This window comes from Malus domestica, chromosome 17 (assembly GCF_042453785.1).
Source record: "Malus domestica chromosome 17, GDT2T_hap1".
NCBI classification, from domain to species: Eukaryota; Viridiplantae; Streptophyta; class Magnoliopsida; order Rosales; family Rosaceae; genus Malus; species Malus domestica.
Window position 1 is genome coordinate 4,587,635 of NC_091677.1, and position 15,778 is coordinate 4,603,412.

The 15,778-nt window shown below is 39.3% G+C and overlaps 3 protein-coding genes across 5 annotated transcripts; all 3 read right to left on the minus strand.

Moving 5' to 3' along the window:
* Positions 1-101: 101 nt before the first annotated feature.
* On the minus strand, positions 102-3,143 carry LOC103421516 (ribosome biogenesis protein WDR12 homolog). 2 transcript variants are annotated; one of them, XM_070817352.1, is made up of 4 exons: positions 2,856-3,139; positions 2,649-2,749; positions 1,845-1,887; positions 102-1,749 (listed from the first exon to the last, which is right to left on the minus strand). In XM_070817352.1, the coding sequence occupies exons 1-4, from the start codon at positions 3,016-3,018 to the stop codon at positions 1,730-1,732; spliced, it is 327 nt and encodes a 108-aa protein (XP_070673453.1). In that variant the 5' UTR covers positions 3,019-3,139; the 3' UTR covers positions 102-1,729. The 2 variants fall into 2 exon arrangements, with proteins under 2 accessions (XP_070673453.1, XP_070673452.1); XM_070817351.1 differs by having other exon boundaries at positions 1,553-1,887; positions 2,856-3,143.
* A 1,674-nt stretch (positions 3,144-4,817) lies between these two features.
* On the minus strand, positions 4,818-10,192 carry LOC103411388 (alpha/beta hydrolase domain-containing protein VTE7-like). The gene is made up of 10 exons (XM_029097558.2): positions 9,175-10,192; positions 7,115-7,209; positions 6,933-7,030; positions 6,742-6,791; positions 6,436-6,531; positions 6,246-6,335; positions 6,067-6,159; positions 5,826-5,921; positions 5,656-5,721; positions 4,818-5,336 (listed from the first exon to the last, which is right to left on the minus strand). The coding sequence occupies exons 1-10, from the start codon at positions 9,397-9,399 to the stop codon at positions 5,208-5,210; spliced, it is 1,038 nt and encodes a 345-aa protein (XP_028953391.2). The 5' UTR covers positions 9,400-10,192; the 3' UTR covers positions 4,818-5,207.
* Positions 10,193-11,893: 1,701 nt separating this feature from the next.
* Positions 11,894-14,948, minus strand: LOC103442418 (exocyst complex component EXO70E2-like). 2 transcript variants are annotated; one of them, XM_029097555.2, is made up of 3 exons: positions 14,656-14,948; positions 14,318-14,457; positions 11,894-14,235 (listed from the first exon to the last, which is right to left on the minus strand). In XM_029097555.2, the coding sequence occupies exon 3, from the start codon at positions 14,129-14,131 to the stop codon at positions 12,155-12,157; it is 1,977 nt and encodes a 658-aa protein (XP_028953388.2). In that variant the 5' UTR covers positions 14,132-14,235; positions 14,318-14,457; positions 14,656-14,948; the 3' UTR covers positions 11,894-12,154. The 2 variants fall into 2 exon arrangements, with proteins under 2 accessions (XP_028953388.2, XP_070673451.1); XM_070817350.1 differs by having other exon boundaries at positions 11,894-14,144; positions 14,656-14,946.
* Between the last annotated feature and the right edge of the window lie 830 nt (positions 14,949-15,778).

Genomic DNA, 15,778 nt, shown 5'->3' on the forward strand with positions numbered 1-15,778 from the left:
AAGTTGCATACGAAAATCTGCTTCGCTCAATCTTATATCAGTTAGGACATCCAATGCAGAGGTCAGAAAAGTAAACCGAATTCAGCACATTACAAACGATACACACGCGAAAACTTGCTTCATTCAATCTTATATCAGTTAGGACTTAGGATATCCAATGCAGAGGTCAGAAAAGAAAACCGAATTCATCACATAACAAACGTTATACACACGAAAACTACCGAGGGAAAGAATCCCTTTTCAATTTTCATGGGGGAATCCTGGCCTGTTGTAACAATCAAAACATATATGAGCATGAAATGAAAAGCCTTCCTTGGCTGTAAACAATAACATGACAATAGTCACAATACCACTTATTATGCTGTCACCTCCTGCTGGAATTTTGTAATGATTTCGGGGATCCCTCGAAGAGATCCAAGAGGTAATTTTGCAAATCGTCCGCACTGTACTTGATGAGCTTGTCACTTATGTCGTTTGAATGTCTTCCCACGAATGTCCTATAAGCTTGGATTACATTCAGGGATGCTGAGATTTACACATCTTCTCGAAGCTGAGGATCTGGAATGAACCATGTTGTTTGGCTCTTGTAGATCTCTTCGAACACAAGATAAAAGCTGTGGAGCCTTTCCTTGAGGGTTTTTGAGATAGAATTTGAACCGGGATTCTGAATGCCTCCTCTTTGAGCAAATTAAGGATGGAACTCCAACTAGATCTCTGGTAATGCTTGCTGTTGAACTTTCCCGTTGCACTTCCGAAGCCAGCCGTCTCCGAAAATGGGCCTCAGTTCATCCCCCTTAACCTTCTGAGCCATGTACCATAGATTGTTCATCAAAAATACGTGGTGCAAGGAAGGATCCTTATATAACCTGGACTTTTCGTCAAGGTTGCCTTCCAGAGTTGAAGTGATCGGAAGTGGCGAACCATTGGGAAAATTCTGCCTGGAGAATCAGTGGGTTTGTTCTCCTCGTCTGAGGTAGGACTCGTGTCAGGCGACAGCGAAATGGAATCAGCATCAGCACTGTCCTCAAAGAGAAAATTAAGGGTCTCTCCATAGTCTGTGAGAATCCTCAAGTAATTCATCACATATTTGGTGAGAGGATGTATTCCTCCTCCAGCAACAGGGTTACTAAATGTTGCCTTCACAGACTCACCCAATTTCATCAGAACCACATGACATTCAATTCTTACAGAAGTATCCCATTAGAGGTTTCCTCTGAAGAGATTTGGAGTTGAACTGAAAATTATACTTTCCAAGAGAGCTACTCCATGCTACCTTATTTACTAGTACGAGGACCTAACTACAACTCCCCAGCTCAAATAAATTACTCTAACTTTAAATTTTATTCCTCCTCCAGCAACAGGGTTACTAAATGTTGCCTTCACAGACTCACCCAATTTCATCAGAACCACATGACATTCAATTCTTACAGAAGTATCCCATTAGAGGTTTCCTCTGAAGAGATTTGGAGTTGAACTGAAAATTATACTTTCCAAGAGAGCTACTCCATGCTACCTTATTTACTAGTACGAGGACCTAACTACAACTCCCCAGCTCAAATAAATTACTCTAACTTGGTGTGATGGCAAGTGCCTTCGCCCATGAGCGGTAGGTCTCGGGTTCGAGACTTGGGAGCAGCCTCTCCATAAATGGGGGTAAGGCTAGCCGACATTCACCTCTCCCAGACCCTGCGTAAAGCGGGAGCCTTGTGCACTGGGAACAGATATATCCTTATTTTTTACTTACATCACCTAGCATCATGTGAACGGTAAATTTATTAGCCATGCAGATTGTAGGATAAGAAATGAAGCAATGAAGTACACATTACAAATTGTGATGTGCGTACCTGGGACCACAGCCCGTATATATTTGATCTCCAATATCCTCTCCTGTCATAGTCACAAACCCATCATTAGATATCAAATAAGAAGGCGGATAAAATGACAATGATGAAAGTTACTTCTCCCAAATCAGCTTGTTAGAGCAACATATGCAACCCTAGACCTGCACTTGACACTAAAGCACAAAAAATAAACCCTAATTCCAAACTCAACCAGTAAATTTAAACGCAATAAATAATCGGTGAAATCAATTTTTCATAGTTGTGAAACCGAAAAAATAATTGAAAAACTCATATTATGTGGCTAACTGGAATAATTTATCCAATTAGCTTAACTCTTGTTGGTTTCTTAGCCCCAGTTTGGATTCAGAACTTCAAAACGGGATTTAATGGTATACGGAATGTACAAATCCCAAATCTTTCAAGTATCCCATTTGGCAACTCTGAAACTGAATTTCCTGAGTTCAATTTACGCCTAACAAGGTGTAGTTCAGAAAACCCCGCTAACGAATGGAAATCGATGTTTCTTTTTCTCAAAGTTTACTTCAGTTTGTTTTAAGATGGAACAAGTAAATTACAAATCTGCAGTGAAACCCTATCATTAACCAAGCTGATAACTTTCTAACTTCCACTGTTCCAATCCCGTCATTTATTACCATTCTCTCAGTTCACTTTTATCCATTCTCTCAGCATTGCTTTCTATTTCACGTTGCTTGCAATTGCATAACATACAGCATTTTATCAGACAACTTAAGCACACAATTCACACAACAAATTGCAAATTGAATCCGAAAAATTGGAGATACACACCGCGGAAATGTTCTTGGCAAGAAGGAACTTTTCAAGCCACATCCGAACCAGCTCATTCTTGATAAGGAAATCGAAAGGCTCCGATTCCCAATAAGGGTTTACTGATCACAATCACCAATCAAAGCTTTAGAACACCAAAAAGTAAAATCCTTTTCTTAGAGAATCAATCGCGGAGGGAAAAACACGTGTAAGCACATGAGAGGCTACCTGATGTAATGAGATTGTTGACGACGGTGGAGAGGCCGAAGCGGGTGAGACTGGCGGGGATGGAAATGGAGGATTCTGGAACTTTGTAGGGGTGGCCGAGGTCCGTTTTGAAGAGGACGAGGACCAACAGCGACGGCTCTTCAGAATTTCCGTCGGCTTCCATCGCTTTGCTTCTGGCGGAAGAGATCGTAGAGAGAGAAAGAGGAGGAGGAGGTGGAGGTGGAGAGAGAGAGAGAGAGAGAGAGAGAGGTGGTAGCAGGGAAGGAAACTAGGGTTTAGTAACTGAAAGTAACAAGAGCCGTTCGCAACGCACCGTTTTGGTTAAGAGAGAAAATTATTTTTCCAATATTTAGTGGATTTTTGAACCAATAATTGTTTAGTTCTTTAAAATATATGATAGTAATTTAGTAAATAAGAAGACAAATAATATATTAGCTAGAGCAATGTTTTGTTCTTGCACCAAGCTCGAATCTTCTCTCGTTGTTTAAATTAATTTAAAGTACAATGTGAGTAAACATTTAAAGTGTAAAACACACCAATGTTCTAAATGAAACCTGAATTATCCGAATATCGGAAGTAGAAATAAATTTGACTATGGATTTGAGCCATAGCTGTCACATCCCGGCCCGGGACGGATCATTTCCCGGGCCATTTTCACCACCGTAGCACGATATTGTCCGTTTTGGGCTTACCATTCCCTCACGGTTTTGTTTTTGGAAACTCACGAGCAACTTCCTAGTGGGTCATCCATCCTGGGAGTGCTCTGGCCTTCTTCTCGCTTAACTTCAGAGTTCCGACGGAACCCGAAGTCAATGAGCTCCCAAAAGGCCTCGTGCTAGGTAGGGATGGGAATATACATTTAAGGATCACTCCCCTGGGCAATGTGGGATGTTACAATCCACCCCCCTTATGGGCCCGACGTCCTCGTCGGCACACTTCCGGCCAGGGATTGGCTCTGATACCATTTGTCACATCCTGGCCCGGGGTGGATCACTTCCCGGGCCATCTTCACCACCGTAGCACGATATTGTCCGTTTTGGGCTTACCATTCCCTCACGGTTTTGTTTTTGGAAACTCACGAGCAACTTCCCAGTGGGTCACCTATCCTGGGAGTGCTCTGGCCTTCTTCTCGCTTAACTTCAGAGTTCCGACGGAACCCGAAGTCAATGAGCTCCCAAAAGGCCTCGTGCTAGGTAGGGATGAGAATATACATTTAAGGATCACTCCCCTGGACGATGTGGGATGTTACAATCCACCCCCCTTAGGGGCCTGACGTCCTCGTCGGCACACTTCCGGCCAGGGATTGGCTCTGATACCATTTGTCACATCCCGGCTCGGGGCGGATCACTTCCCGGGTCATCTTCACCACCGTAGCAAGATATTGTCCGCTTTGGGCTTACCATTCCCTCACGGTTTTGTTTTTGGGAACTCACGAGCGACTTCCCAGTGGGTCACCCATCATGGGAGTGCTCTGGCCTTTTTCTCGCTTAACTTCGGAGTTCCGACGGAACCCGAAGCTAGTGAGCTCCCAAAAAGCCTCGTGCTAGGTAGGGATGAGAATATACATTTAAGGATCACTCCACTGGGCGATGTGGGATGTTACAATAGCTCATGGTTTAAAAAAACCGTACGGTTTTCCCGATCTATATAAAGTAGGTTTACCGAATGATACCTAGGTCTAGCTACAATAGCGCGTATTATTCAATAGTATAAGTTTTACGCAAGATCTAACTGTTACAAAAATTTATTGTTCTATTAGATTCATATATGCAAGATCTAACTATTAATTTTTTGGATCACTCAATCATACGCACCACAGAACAAACAGTGCAATTTTTCTTTCATATTATGTTAGAAGTGTGAAGAAAAAATAAGATTGCAAGTATCTACAAGTCTGTTGATATTTTACTGAGCGAAAGATGCAAACCAATATTTTTTGTATTTTTCAATAGAAGTGATATTAGTTAAGGGAAATTCGAACACAAGACTTGTATACCGAACTATTTAATTGTAATTATTTTTTTATCTCTAATATTCATAATATTTCTTGGCTAGTTGTTCAATCTCTTATTCAGATTCACATTATATAAACAAATATCATAAATGTTAAGTCCTGGAACTACAACCACAACTATAAAAATAAGTACAACAACAACAACGAAGTCTAGTGGGGTCGGCTATATGAACTATATAACGTCATTACGCTTGGTTTTGCGCTAAATCTTCCTTTAGCTCACAACTATAAAAGGAAGTGTTTAAAGAAAAACTTAGTATTGCTAAGAAGAAGAACGGGCCTCTTAGCAGGGAGTAAGTCCTATAATTCTGCCACATAGGACCAGAGGAGGGATTCTCTCAGCAACGACCGTTCCGGGCAAACCCTGCAATTAGTTTTGCGATGGAGGCGGGATTATCAACGTGAGGGAGATGTCCGCTATCCGGTATTAGCCGCATGATTGCAGACGAAAGCTCACAACGCAGCCTCTGCATTTTGATTACAACAAGAAGAAGACTCATTAAGGAATGCATATATGTTGACATCTTAGCATGTGTTTCGGTTTCTACTTTATAGCAACCGGCAATGTCAGTGGTCGCACAATACATTTCGCATCAAGTTTTCCAAAACGCTTCAAACAGGCATATCGAGTTTTAGCAACGATTTTGAAGTAGGGTTTGCAATCTCTCGTGCGTTTTTTAAGATTACGAGAATAAATTAAGTCCTCCGTCATAAAATGATTGCGAAACATGCTTGGTTTAAGTACGACAGGAAAAGTTAAGTAGCAGGTAGGAGCTCAAAACTCACCAATATTTGTTTGTAGCTGATAATATTGTCTTGCTCGCTGCAAATCACTAGTACTTTCTGCTTTACCTGTAAAATAAGGTTTCAGAATACAAGCTTCCTATTACCTACCCGACTTGCCGAATTCTGCGTACCACTTATATACCGTACTCACTAAGATGGCGAGAGTTTACCTGTTTTATTTGAGAAACGACATTATAGCCTCCGCTACTCATAAAACTGACTGTTGCATCTTTCCACCAAGGCAGCAGACAGTGTAAGCGTCCGACCTAATTATGGAACGATCTCTGTTAGCTTTCCATTACACATACTTCAAAAATCTAAGACAAAGATGCCAAGATAAAAATTTCAACAATATACTAGATGCCTGTTTCAGTTGGAAACTTGAGTATATTAACAGAAAGATTATCTTACATTAGTCCAATCAAAGGTTGTAGCTAATGAAATGTCGTTGAAGGCCAGCATATTTGCGTAGAAGCGTAGAGGGGTGCTCTTCAATAAAGAAACCTGGTGAATAAAAAGATCAGAACATTAGGCAAGCAAGCTAAGAGAATTCACATAGGGTTGAAATATCGCTGTAAGGGGACACCAACCCCAGCGTAGGCCGCAGCTTTAGGTAACTTTGCCATGTCTCCGGTGCCTTCTGCGTAGACGCTTGCATTGATTAAAACCAGCTTTTCAACCTGAAAATAGAAAACAAGAATTAAATTTATGAAATGGACACTACATAATTTCTGAAACAACGCATCTAGAGCGAAGGAGCTCAATATGATAGACACTCACAGCTACTGGATAGTGGTATGCAAAGTCAATTGCAACAGAACCACCGAGGCTTGGTCCAACTAATACCATCGGTCTTCTGATGTAGGACTTCCAAAACTATAATTCGAATGTGAAATCCAGTTATATCTCCGAGCTCAAACAATAAGATTAAATTCGAATTTTCTCAACAGATGATGAAAAATGTAGACCATTTTCGACTTAAAGTAATTAACATAACAAAATATCAAAACCATTGCAGATAGACCGAAACAATATTCACTGGAGCAACAAAAGAATAAAGAAAAGAATATCACACTGCATATATACCTGATAGAGGTGATGCCGCTTGGTTGCCGCACTGCATGGTGGACACCTTTCTAGTACAGATAACAGATAACAAATGATTAAACAGATGAACATTAAGCACTTGTTGCAAGAAAGAGACTGGAAGTATATAATCATATCCAGCCGGAAAAAATAAAAAAATAAAACAATGAGGAAAACGCAGGTAAACGAACCTAAATCAGAGAAGCCCCACCCAAGAACATCAACAGCCCAAGCCTCCAACCCGGCCTCTTCAAGCAGGGGGTACGCGCACCTCCATTCTAAACAAGAACTAAAAGACACAAACATGACCAAACATGTTCAGCACTAAATCACCTTGTAACGGGTCAATCTGCAATTTGCAAGCATTACAAACCTGTCAAAGCAATGGAGGAGAACCACCGGATTGATCTCACTTTGTTTTAGAGGCCTTACACAACTACTCATGATACAACTTTCCGACGACCCAATCTGCAATCACAACCGGCTTGCCCCATTAGTCACACTATGTTAGCAGGGGTAATACCCCTACATTAAAGAGAGAAATGAGAAATTATTCAAAGTCAATGAGTAACTTCAAAGTGGACGAGAAAATTGAGAATCATCTGTTCATCACATGTCACGTGCCACATACAGTTTCAATGAATATTTCAACTCAATCACATATTGAAAATCCTAATTCCGTCACTGAGCGCAACTAAAGTTTTATTAAACAAAAACTTGGAAAATTAGTACATTTAGCTTGATTATTTTGTATTCACAAAAAATAGTTTCATGCAAAGAATATTCCCACCATATGGAAATGACTATTATCACCTTGTATCGATCACTCCAAAGTTGAGTGAGTTCACTGTTCACCATCCCACAAAAGGCAAAAAGTACTTAGGCTATCTCTAATTGAAGGGTCCAGAGGGCAAGAGGGCCGAAAATAGCCCTAAAACCGTCTCCAACCGAGGGCTAGGCCAGAGGACTCGAGAATCTGGGAGGGCCCCACGGAATTTCAAAGGGCCAAAGGGCTGGCTGCTTTCGGCCAGCCAGCCAGCTTCGGGCTGGCTAATTTTTTTTTTATAGTTTTGTTATTCGTGTCGGTTATAACCGACAGGAATACATGCTATTATTTAATATACTAAATAATGGTGTATTCCTGTCGGTTATAACCGACATGATTTTTTTAAAAAAAATTCAAATGAAACGGCTACTAGCCGTTGCATTTGATTTGATTTTTTTTTACATTATTATTATTATTTTTTATTTACAAAAATTTTCATATAACTTCTATTTTTTCCTATAACTTCTATTTCACAAAATTTGGTTCATATTTCTTTTTTAAATTCCATTTTTTTCCTATAACTTCTATTTCACAAAATTTGTTTCATATTTTTTTTCCTATAACTTATATTTCACAAAATTTATTTCATATTTTTTTTAACTCCATTTTTTTCCTATAACTTCTATTTCACAAAATTTATTTCATATTGTTTTTTAAATTCCATTTTTTCCTATAACTTCTATTTCACAAAATTTGTTTCATATTTTTTTTTAAATTCCATTTTTTTTCCTATAACTTCTATTTGAGAAAATTTGTTTCATATTTTTTTTTAAATTCTATTTTTTTTCCTATAACTTCCTAAGCCATTATACAACATTAAATTAAATTAAGTAACATGAAACAACATTAAACAATATGAAACAACATTAAATAACATTAACCAACATAAAAATTATACAACATGAAACTTAAACAACATTTTTGTTGTAGTTTTTAAATAATAAATTATGTTTGGCCCTCGGTTGGAGACGGTTTTTTGTGACATGGCTAAAACGAGCCCTCTGGCCCTTTGGCCCTCTGTTGGAGACGGAGGCAAATATGACCATGTACTGTTCATTAAAATATTAATATCTTGGGGAATCTTGGAAGGCCAGATGGTTAAAACGAGTCTTCTAGCCAGCCCTCGGTTAGAGATGGCCTTATTCATTTCATTGAATCAGGACAAATAATAAAGTAAAAACAAAAATGCACTTATTCAACCACTTCCCAGTTTTGGCTGCAAGCTCAAGTACTTCCCAGCTTTTGAGTCAGATGTTCTTGAAGAAGATGATGAAAATGAAAAAAACAGGGAATCGCTTTAATCGGTAGAAAATTAATTTTCGCATATTCATTTTCTTTTTAAAACTTCTCCAGAAGTACACAAAAAGAAAAATAATAATAGCATGCGAAAATCATCTTAGGAATAAGCCCAAGTACTTCATGAAAAAATGTACATCATAATTAGTGGCATTAAGCATACATGTGTTATAACTTATATGTGGATTAGACCAGTTTAAGAGCTCATCAAACTCCCTTTAGTTCTAAATTAGTAAATTAAAGTAATTTAAACTCGTAAATAAACGAAATTAGTCAGATTAACAAAAATGAGAACGAGATTAGTGGGTTACCGACACAGGGAGCCTCTCCATCCTCTGAGCCAACTTTCTGGCATATGGGTCCTTAATTTTCTCAACCTCCTTTGGAAGGAACGATGGGAACCCATTATTTGTACCTGCACCCCTCATATTGATCACCACACTCCTAGAGCTTCCATCTTTCTTTGCCATTAACGTACCCACCATCGCTTCCGGCGGTGGCGACGGTGGCGCAGAACACCACATTAGCGGCATCATTCTGATTCTTCCGTTGATCTGGCAGCAGCAGAATGCCGTGCGGATTGTGCAGCTGGTTTTTGCTTTCCACTGGAAGTGAAAAACTAGAGAGAGAGAGAGAGTGTGTGGGTGCTGCCAAATAGAAAAACAAAACAAAACAGAAAGGAGAGGGGATTTCTACTTGGATTGCTTAGGGCGTGACAGCACAGTAAGGTGCTCAGAAAATTTTCAACTTTTACAGCCGTCGTTTCGTTGAACGGCTTGTATCAATTTAAGAAGAGCAACTAACATTAAACACATTCACTGTTACGTCTCATCTTGATTTACACACTTGATGGCGAACTCGTCTAAATTTACCTTACGTGCAAACCTCCGACAACTGGATGATAAAAGTGAATTTAGGTTGACAAGGGGTATCAGATGTCAAATTTTGAGATGGGCTAAGTCTTCATACTATATATGCTATGTGTGCGAGAGCAGCAACTCGTATAAGGCAACTAACTCTATCGCATGACATTAACATGGATTAGATGATCAACTAAATATAGAGAATCTTGCTATATTGTAAGGGGTGTCGGACGAGAAATTTTTCTCAGTCACTGGTATTCAAACGGATACTCTACGTTGAGAAGTTTGAGTTCTGATCTGTGCATAGGCAGTGATCATAGAAGGGTCGATCAGAGGACTTGACATCTTCTTCAATGGTGTAAAGAGGAGGAGTTCCGTGGGAAGAGGAAAATTATAAAAAAAAAGAAAGAAAAGAAGAAGATTGAATGGATTATCCTGAACCCGCCTCCGACATTATCGCACAAACCATTTATGATGACCGCGTCTAGGTGGATTGTGGTGTGTCATAAATAAGTGGAGGGGCACAAAAAAAAAAAGTTGTCACTGTAACGAAGTTGAATCTTGTACAGACTTGATATGTTAATTTTAGTTTAATTTAGTTTAGTTTTAGTTTAGTTTGAAATGCAAATTTTGAGCTACTACTGATATTTCCGGTTGCATTGGCATAAAAGTCGCATTGGTGTTGATGGTTGAAAATTGGCTGTCGACGCTGGTGGGGCAACTATTGGTCTGTTCTTGCTCCTGGAATCCGTGGAGCAAGTCTAGCACAATACTTGCTAATGGAACATAATATTTACAACTACCCTTTTCTATCCTTGTCCTCCTGTACCCTTCCAAGACGCAGTACGCAAAAACAACAATATTAAGGGAGTTGCTTGTCGACTACCTAACACACTCTTCCTCCTCTTTTATCCGGGCTTAGGACCGGTAGTGTAAAATAAACTTATACAAGCAAAGTTAAGATACAGTACACAACTAACCTTGTATTTTTTCACATAAACCTTCACTTTTCGGTTATTTAGCTGTTAGTTTTTGCTGTGCGAGAAAAGTAAAGGTTTATGTAAAAATTTCTTTGGAGATTCAGCTTTGCCCCGACCAAGCTCACAGGTCATTAATAAAATCATTCATACAAAGGTCCAGTCCCTCTCGTATGATGGGTACAACCGGTCTCTCGCGGGTTCTACTACCGGTCATGTGTTAAATACAGTTGGCAGACACAAAGAATATCTCCATTTAAAGAGACAAATAAAGGAACGACTAAATCAAGTAGTTGGAAAATAAATGAGGTTGAAGAAGTGAGAAAAACAGAAAACAATTGATTTTTGCTGCAATGGTGCAAAATACTCTTTCAATGTCACTTGTATTTGTAATTTGAATGGGGTTCTTGGGAGGCATGACTCAGCCCTTCGGACTTCTTCTCAGCCACAAAAATCAGACAGAGTAGGTCTCCATTTATATCTCCAACCACCACTAGGGACCTAACATTACATTACAGGACATTGATGGCATTTCCTAACAAAAGCAAACTTCTCCAGGGACCTACAGGTAATAAAAGTTAGCAGTCCGGTCCTTGAGTCCTTGTCAAACGTGAACTGGAAAATTCTGTTAACCTGGACTGGACCTAAAAAACTGAAACACAATGTACTTGTGACTCCATTTTGACTAGTCTTGCTGAACAATCTTACTGCGACTTGGACATCAACTTCGAGAGGAAAATGCGGATGCAGCGGATAATATATCCACGTATGTATATCTTGCTCACGTGACTTCCTTTATTTTGTTTGTGAGTGAAGTGATTGCTCAAATAAATTAGCCTTTCAAGCCTTTTTGAAGAATTTTTCGTGCAACCAGTGATTACCGTATGTCTGTCTCAAGCGTCACTTGACCTTATGATGAATCACCAGTAACAAGAGATGAAACTTTGAGTTGGTATGGACTACTGGGGCCAAATCTACTCACATGGTATCATAGTCTTGAGTTTGCTGCAACAGCTGAGGCATAGAACTTTATGACAGAATCACCACCCAATTTTGACAAACTTGAAGAGAAACATATTCGGCAAAAGCACATAAAGTTGCATACGAAAATCTGCTTCGCTCAATCTTATATCAGTTAGGACAGCCAAAGCAGAGGTCAGAAAAATAAACCGAATTCATCACATTAAAAATGATACACACGCGAAAACTTGCTTCATTCAATCTTATATCAGTTAGGATATCCAATGCAGAGGTCAGAAAAGTGAACTGAATTCATCACATTACAAACGTTACACACACGAAAACTACCGAGGGAAAGAATCCCTTTTCAATTTTCATGGGGGAATCCTGGCCAGTTGTAACAATCAAAACATATATGAGCATGAAATGAAAAGCCTTCCTCTGCTGTAAATAATAACATGACAATAGTCACAATACTACTTATTATGCTGTCACCTCCTGCTGGAATTTTGTAATGATTTCGGGGATCCCTCAAAGAGATCCAAGAGGTAATTCTGCAAATCGTCCGCACTGTACTTGATGAGCTTGTCACTTACGTCGTTTGAATGTCTTCCCACAAATGTCCTATAAGCTTGGATTACATTCAGGGATGCTGAGATTTGCACATCTTCTCGAAGCTGAGGATCCGGAATGAACCATGTTGTTTGGCTCTTGTAGATCTCTTCGAACACAAGATAAAAGCTGCGGAGCCTTTCCTTGAGGGTTTTTGAGATAGAATTTGTACCGGGATTCTGAATGCCCTCCTCTTTGAGCAAATTAAGGATGGAACTCCAACTAGATCTCTGGTAGTTCAATGCTTGCTGTTGAACTTTCCCGTTGCACTTCCTAAGCCAGCCGTCTCCGAAAATGGGCCTCAGTTCATCCCCCTTAACCTTCTGAGCCATGTACCGTAAATTGTTCATCAAAAATACGTGTTGCAAGGAAGGATCCTTGTATAACCTGGACTTTTCGTCAAGGTTGCCTTCCAGAGTTGAAGTAAGTGATCGGAAGTGGCGAACCATTGGGAAAATTCTGCCTGGAGAATCAGTGGGTTTGTTCTCCTCGTCTGAGGTAGGACTCATGTCAGGCGACAGCGAAATGGAATCAGCATCAGTACTGTCCTCGAAGAGATAATTAAGGGTCTCTCCATAGTCTGTGAGAATCCTCAAGTAATTCATCACATATTTGGTGAGAGGATGTATTCCTCCTCCAGCAACAGGGTTAGTCGAGGGGTTTGATGCAATGGCGCTCTCGAATTTACTAAATGTTGCCTTCACAGACTCACCCAATTTCATCAGAACCTCATGACACTCAATTCTTACAGAAGAACCAGCCTCGTCTGCGTATAAAGCATCTATGTCGGGAAGAACATCTGCAAGCACCTCATACATGTCAAGAATGCGGAACAACTTTTCCGGTTGGTGGGGGCCAATAGACATGGCTTCACCAAAATTCAGAAGCTGCAGCATTGAAGCCTTTGATGCCTCAACAAAACAATCCAAATAAATCGCTCCAAGCTCCCCAAAAATCTGATCGCTGAGCGATCTCTCGCTAGCTAGATAAACTCGCACGAAGATCTTCATACCCCAGACCCATCTTCTGATTTTGGAATTCAAGGAGCCCCAGTCCATCTTCAGCACATCCTCAATACTCAGCTTCTGGATTTCGAGAATGGAGAGGCACTCATCCAATGCCTCCTTTCGGATGATGGTATAAGCTTGCATGCATTCCTGATCATAATTGCAATTGAACATCAAATTTGCAATGCCTCTGAGCTCAGGAACTATATCCGGATGAACCAAATCAATGATGACTTCCTCAGACGCTCTGCTGACACTATCCGTTTGAAGTGAGTCCTCAATCGAATCATCCCCAAAAGAGATTATCGAGCTTCCATCCGCAATATCCTCTTCACTCGAACGAAAAGACATGTGCTCGGGTTCAAAGGGTTGCCTGTTCTGAACAAGCATGTACTTGAACTCTTCCTCTAGCCTAGCCATTGCCGTTTGAAGAACATCATGAGCTCTATGTAACACCTCATACTCTTCATCATTTTTATCCAAACACGACCTTTCCAATCTTTCGATCAATCTCCGAGCCTCCTCCACAGCCTTCATATACTCCAGAGACTCATTCGGGCTCGAATCCCATATCATAGACTGATCAGCCTCCCAACTCATGATCCTCTCCTGAATCCAATTAAGGCGATCTTCGACCTCACTGATCTTTTTATCCTTATTCTCATCATCTCTCTCACTGAGTCCCATCATGCTGGACAATTGGGTGCCAAGATTAGCCAAAATCTCCCTCTCACCATCTGTAAGGTTCTTCTTCGACCCCAAGGCCCTCACTATGTTCTTTGCCGCGGCAATCAAATCGCATTCTCCTTCCATTTCCGGGTTCATAGATTTACAATCCCCCCTCAACATACAATAAAAACACCTAAAAATGAACCAACAAATCCAACTCAAATCTTTTCGGTTTTGGGATCAAGGACAACAGTTGAACTTCAGGCCCTTCCTAGTTCAAAATCCTTACCAAGGTACAAGAAACAACTTCAGCAATTGAACCAAAACCCTCCAATTTTATCAAAAAAACAGAAAAGTAAAAGATACCCTTTTGGTGGAACAACTGCAGAATCAAAGCTTTTTGCATCCACTGAAGTAGTCTATGTTGAAAATTGGCAAATACCCAACAAACACCACTCTCCAAAATTAAGTGGGAACCCAAAAGGCGATTGAGGATAAGAAAAGTCCTGCAATCAAAAGGAATCGTCAAATTAGAATAAAGGGGCAATCTTTTTATCGTCGAATTAGCAAAAAAGACCAGTCTTTTCAAAAAGTTGGTCATCAGTGGCAAATGGCAATCACCATAAACAATACGATGCAGAAAAAACAACCCCAAAGTTGAACCCAAAAAAGCAATTAACAGTAGAAAAAAACGGAAATCTTACCTCTTACTCTTTGCAGGATTCGAACTTTTTGCAGGTTGCAGATTTGCAATACGTACAAAAAGGAGAGACCCCAAAATTCTGCTTCAGAAATGGTTGAAGCAAAAGATGTAGCAGCCAGCAAAAGCATTCAGATGAACTGTACGGACATTTTCTCTGGGAAAACACAGAGAAGCCAACTTTCTCGGATAAGAATTATTGGGCTCTACTTTGCGTAACCTTTCTCGATTTGTCTTTTGCACTTTACGGTCTGTTTTTTTTTTAATAACGCCAATTGGGCTTGGATGCTTTGACCTGCTCGGTTTGAGTCTACCCTCCGCCTAGTAATGCAAACAACAATGCTTTTTTTTTTTTTTTTTTTAAGTTTATTATTAACGTTAGGGTGTGGTAGTTCGAAATTATTATCTCTATTAATCTTTACTGATTAATAAAACACTTATTATTAATCAAAATTTTATAAAATTATCAATTTAACCCTCTAATTAAAATAGAACATGAATAAGAAATATGGAACAGAAATATAATTTCACACAATCAAATTTTGGTTTTTTTTTTTCAAAACCTCACATACATGTAATCATAACATATTTCTAAATAAAAAATAAAAAAACTTCTCACTCCCACATTCTCTCTATCACTCTCTTCCTCTCTCCTTCTATTTTAAAAACAAAAATAAAAAATTTTCTCACACACTTTGTGTGTGCCCATATGCTAGTTTGTTCTATAAAGAGAACCCTCCTTGTTAACTTTTTGCCCCTCTTTTTTCCTATTTTGCCCTCATTTTGATACACAATATTGACATGAGGAGGGCAAAACAGTAATTTTGTATCTTTTGAGAAAATGACAATCATGTCCCTATTTTTCCTATTTCACCCTTATTTTAAAAAAATGACAATCATATTCCTATTTTTTCAATTTTTCCCTCACTTTTGATACACAATATTTACATAAAGAAGACAAAACATTAATTATGTAATATTAAAAAAAAATATGCACTTATTATCATTATTTCATACACTTTTTAAAATTTTAAAAATTAATCACACTCCTTAATAAAAAACAAAAAATAAAATGAAATTGTTCACACACACAAAGTGTGTGCTCATCTGCTAATAATAATTAAGAG

Bases quoted from the DNA above. Each gene is read 5' to 3' on its own strand.
- LOC103411388 (XM_029097558.2), bottom strand. From the start codon at position 9,399: ATGATGCCGCTAATGTGGTGTTCTGCGCCACCGTCGCCACCGCCGGAA. The intron at 6,532-6,741 runs GTATATATGCAG...TTCGAATTATAG, and splicing joins AGCGGCATCACCTCTATCAG to TTTTGGAAGTCCTACATCAG. The intron at 6,336-6,435 runs GTGAGTGTCTAT...TTCTATTTTCAG, and splicing joins CATACCACTATCCAGTAGCT to GTTGAAAAGCTGGTTTTAAT.
- LOC103421516 (XM_070817351.1), bottom strand. From the start codon at position 3,018: ATGGAAGCCGACGGAAATTCTGAAGAGCCGTCGCTGTTGGTCCTCGTC. The intron at 2,750-2,855 runs GTAGCCTCTCAT...GATTGTGATCAG, and splicing joins CAACAATCTCATTACATCAG to TAAACCCTTATTGGGAATCG. The intron at 1,888-2,648 runs GTGTGTATCTCC...TGACTATGACAG, and splicing joins TTGCCAAGAACATTTCCGCG to GAGAGGATATTGGAGATCAA.
- LOC103442418 (XM_029097555.2), bottom strand. From the start codon at position 14,131: ATGTTGAGGGGGGATTGTAAATCTATGAACCCGGAAATGGAAGGAGAA.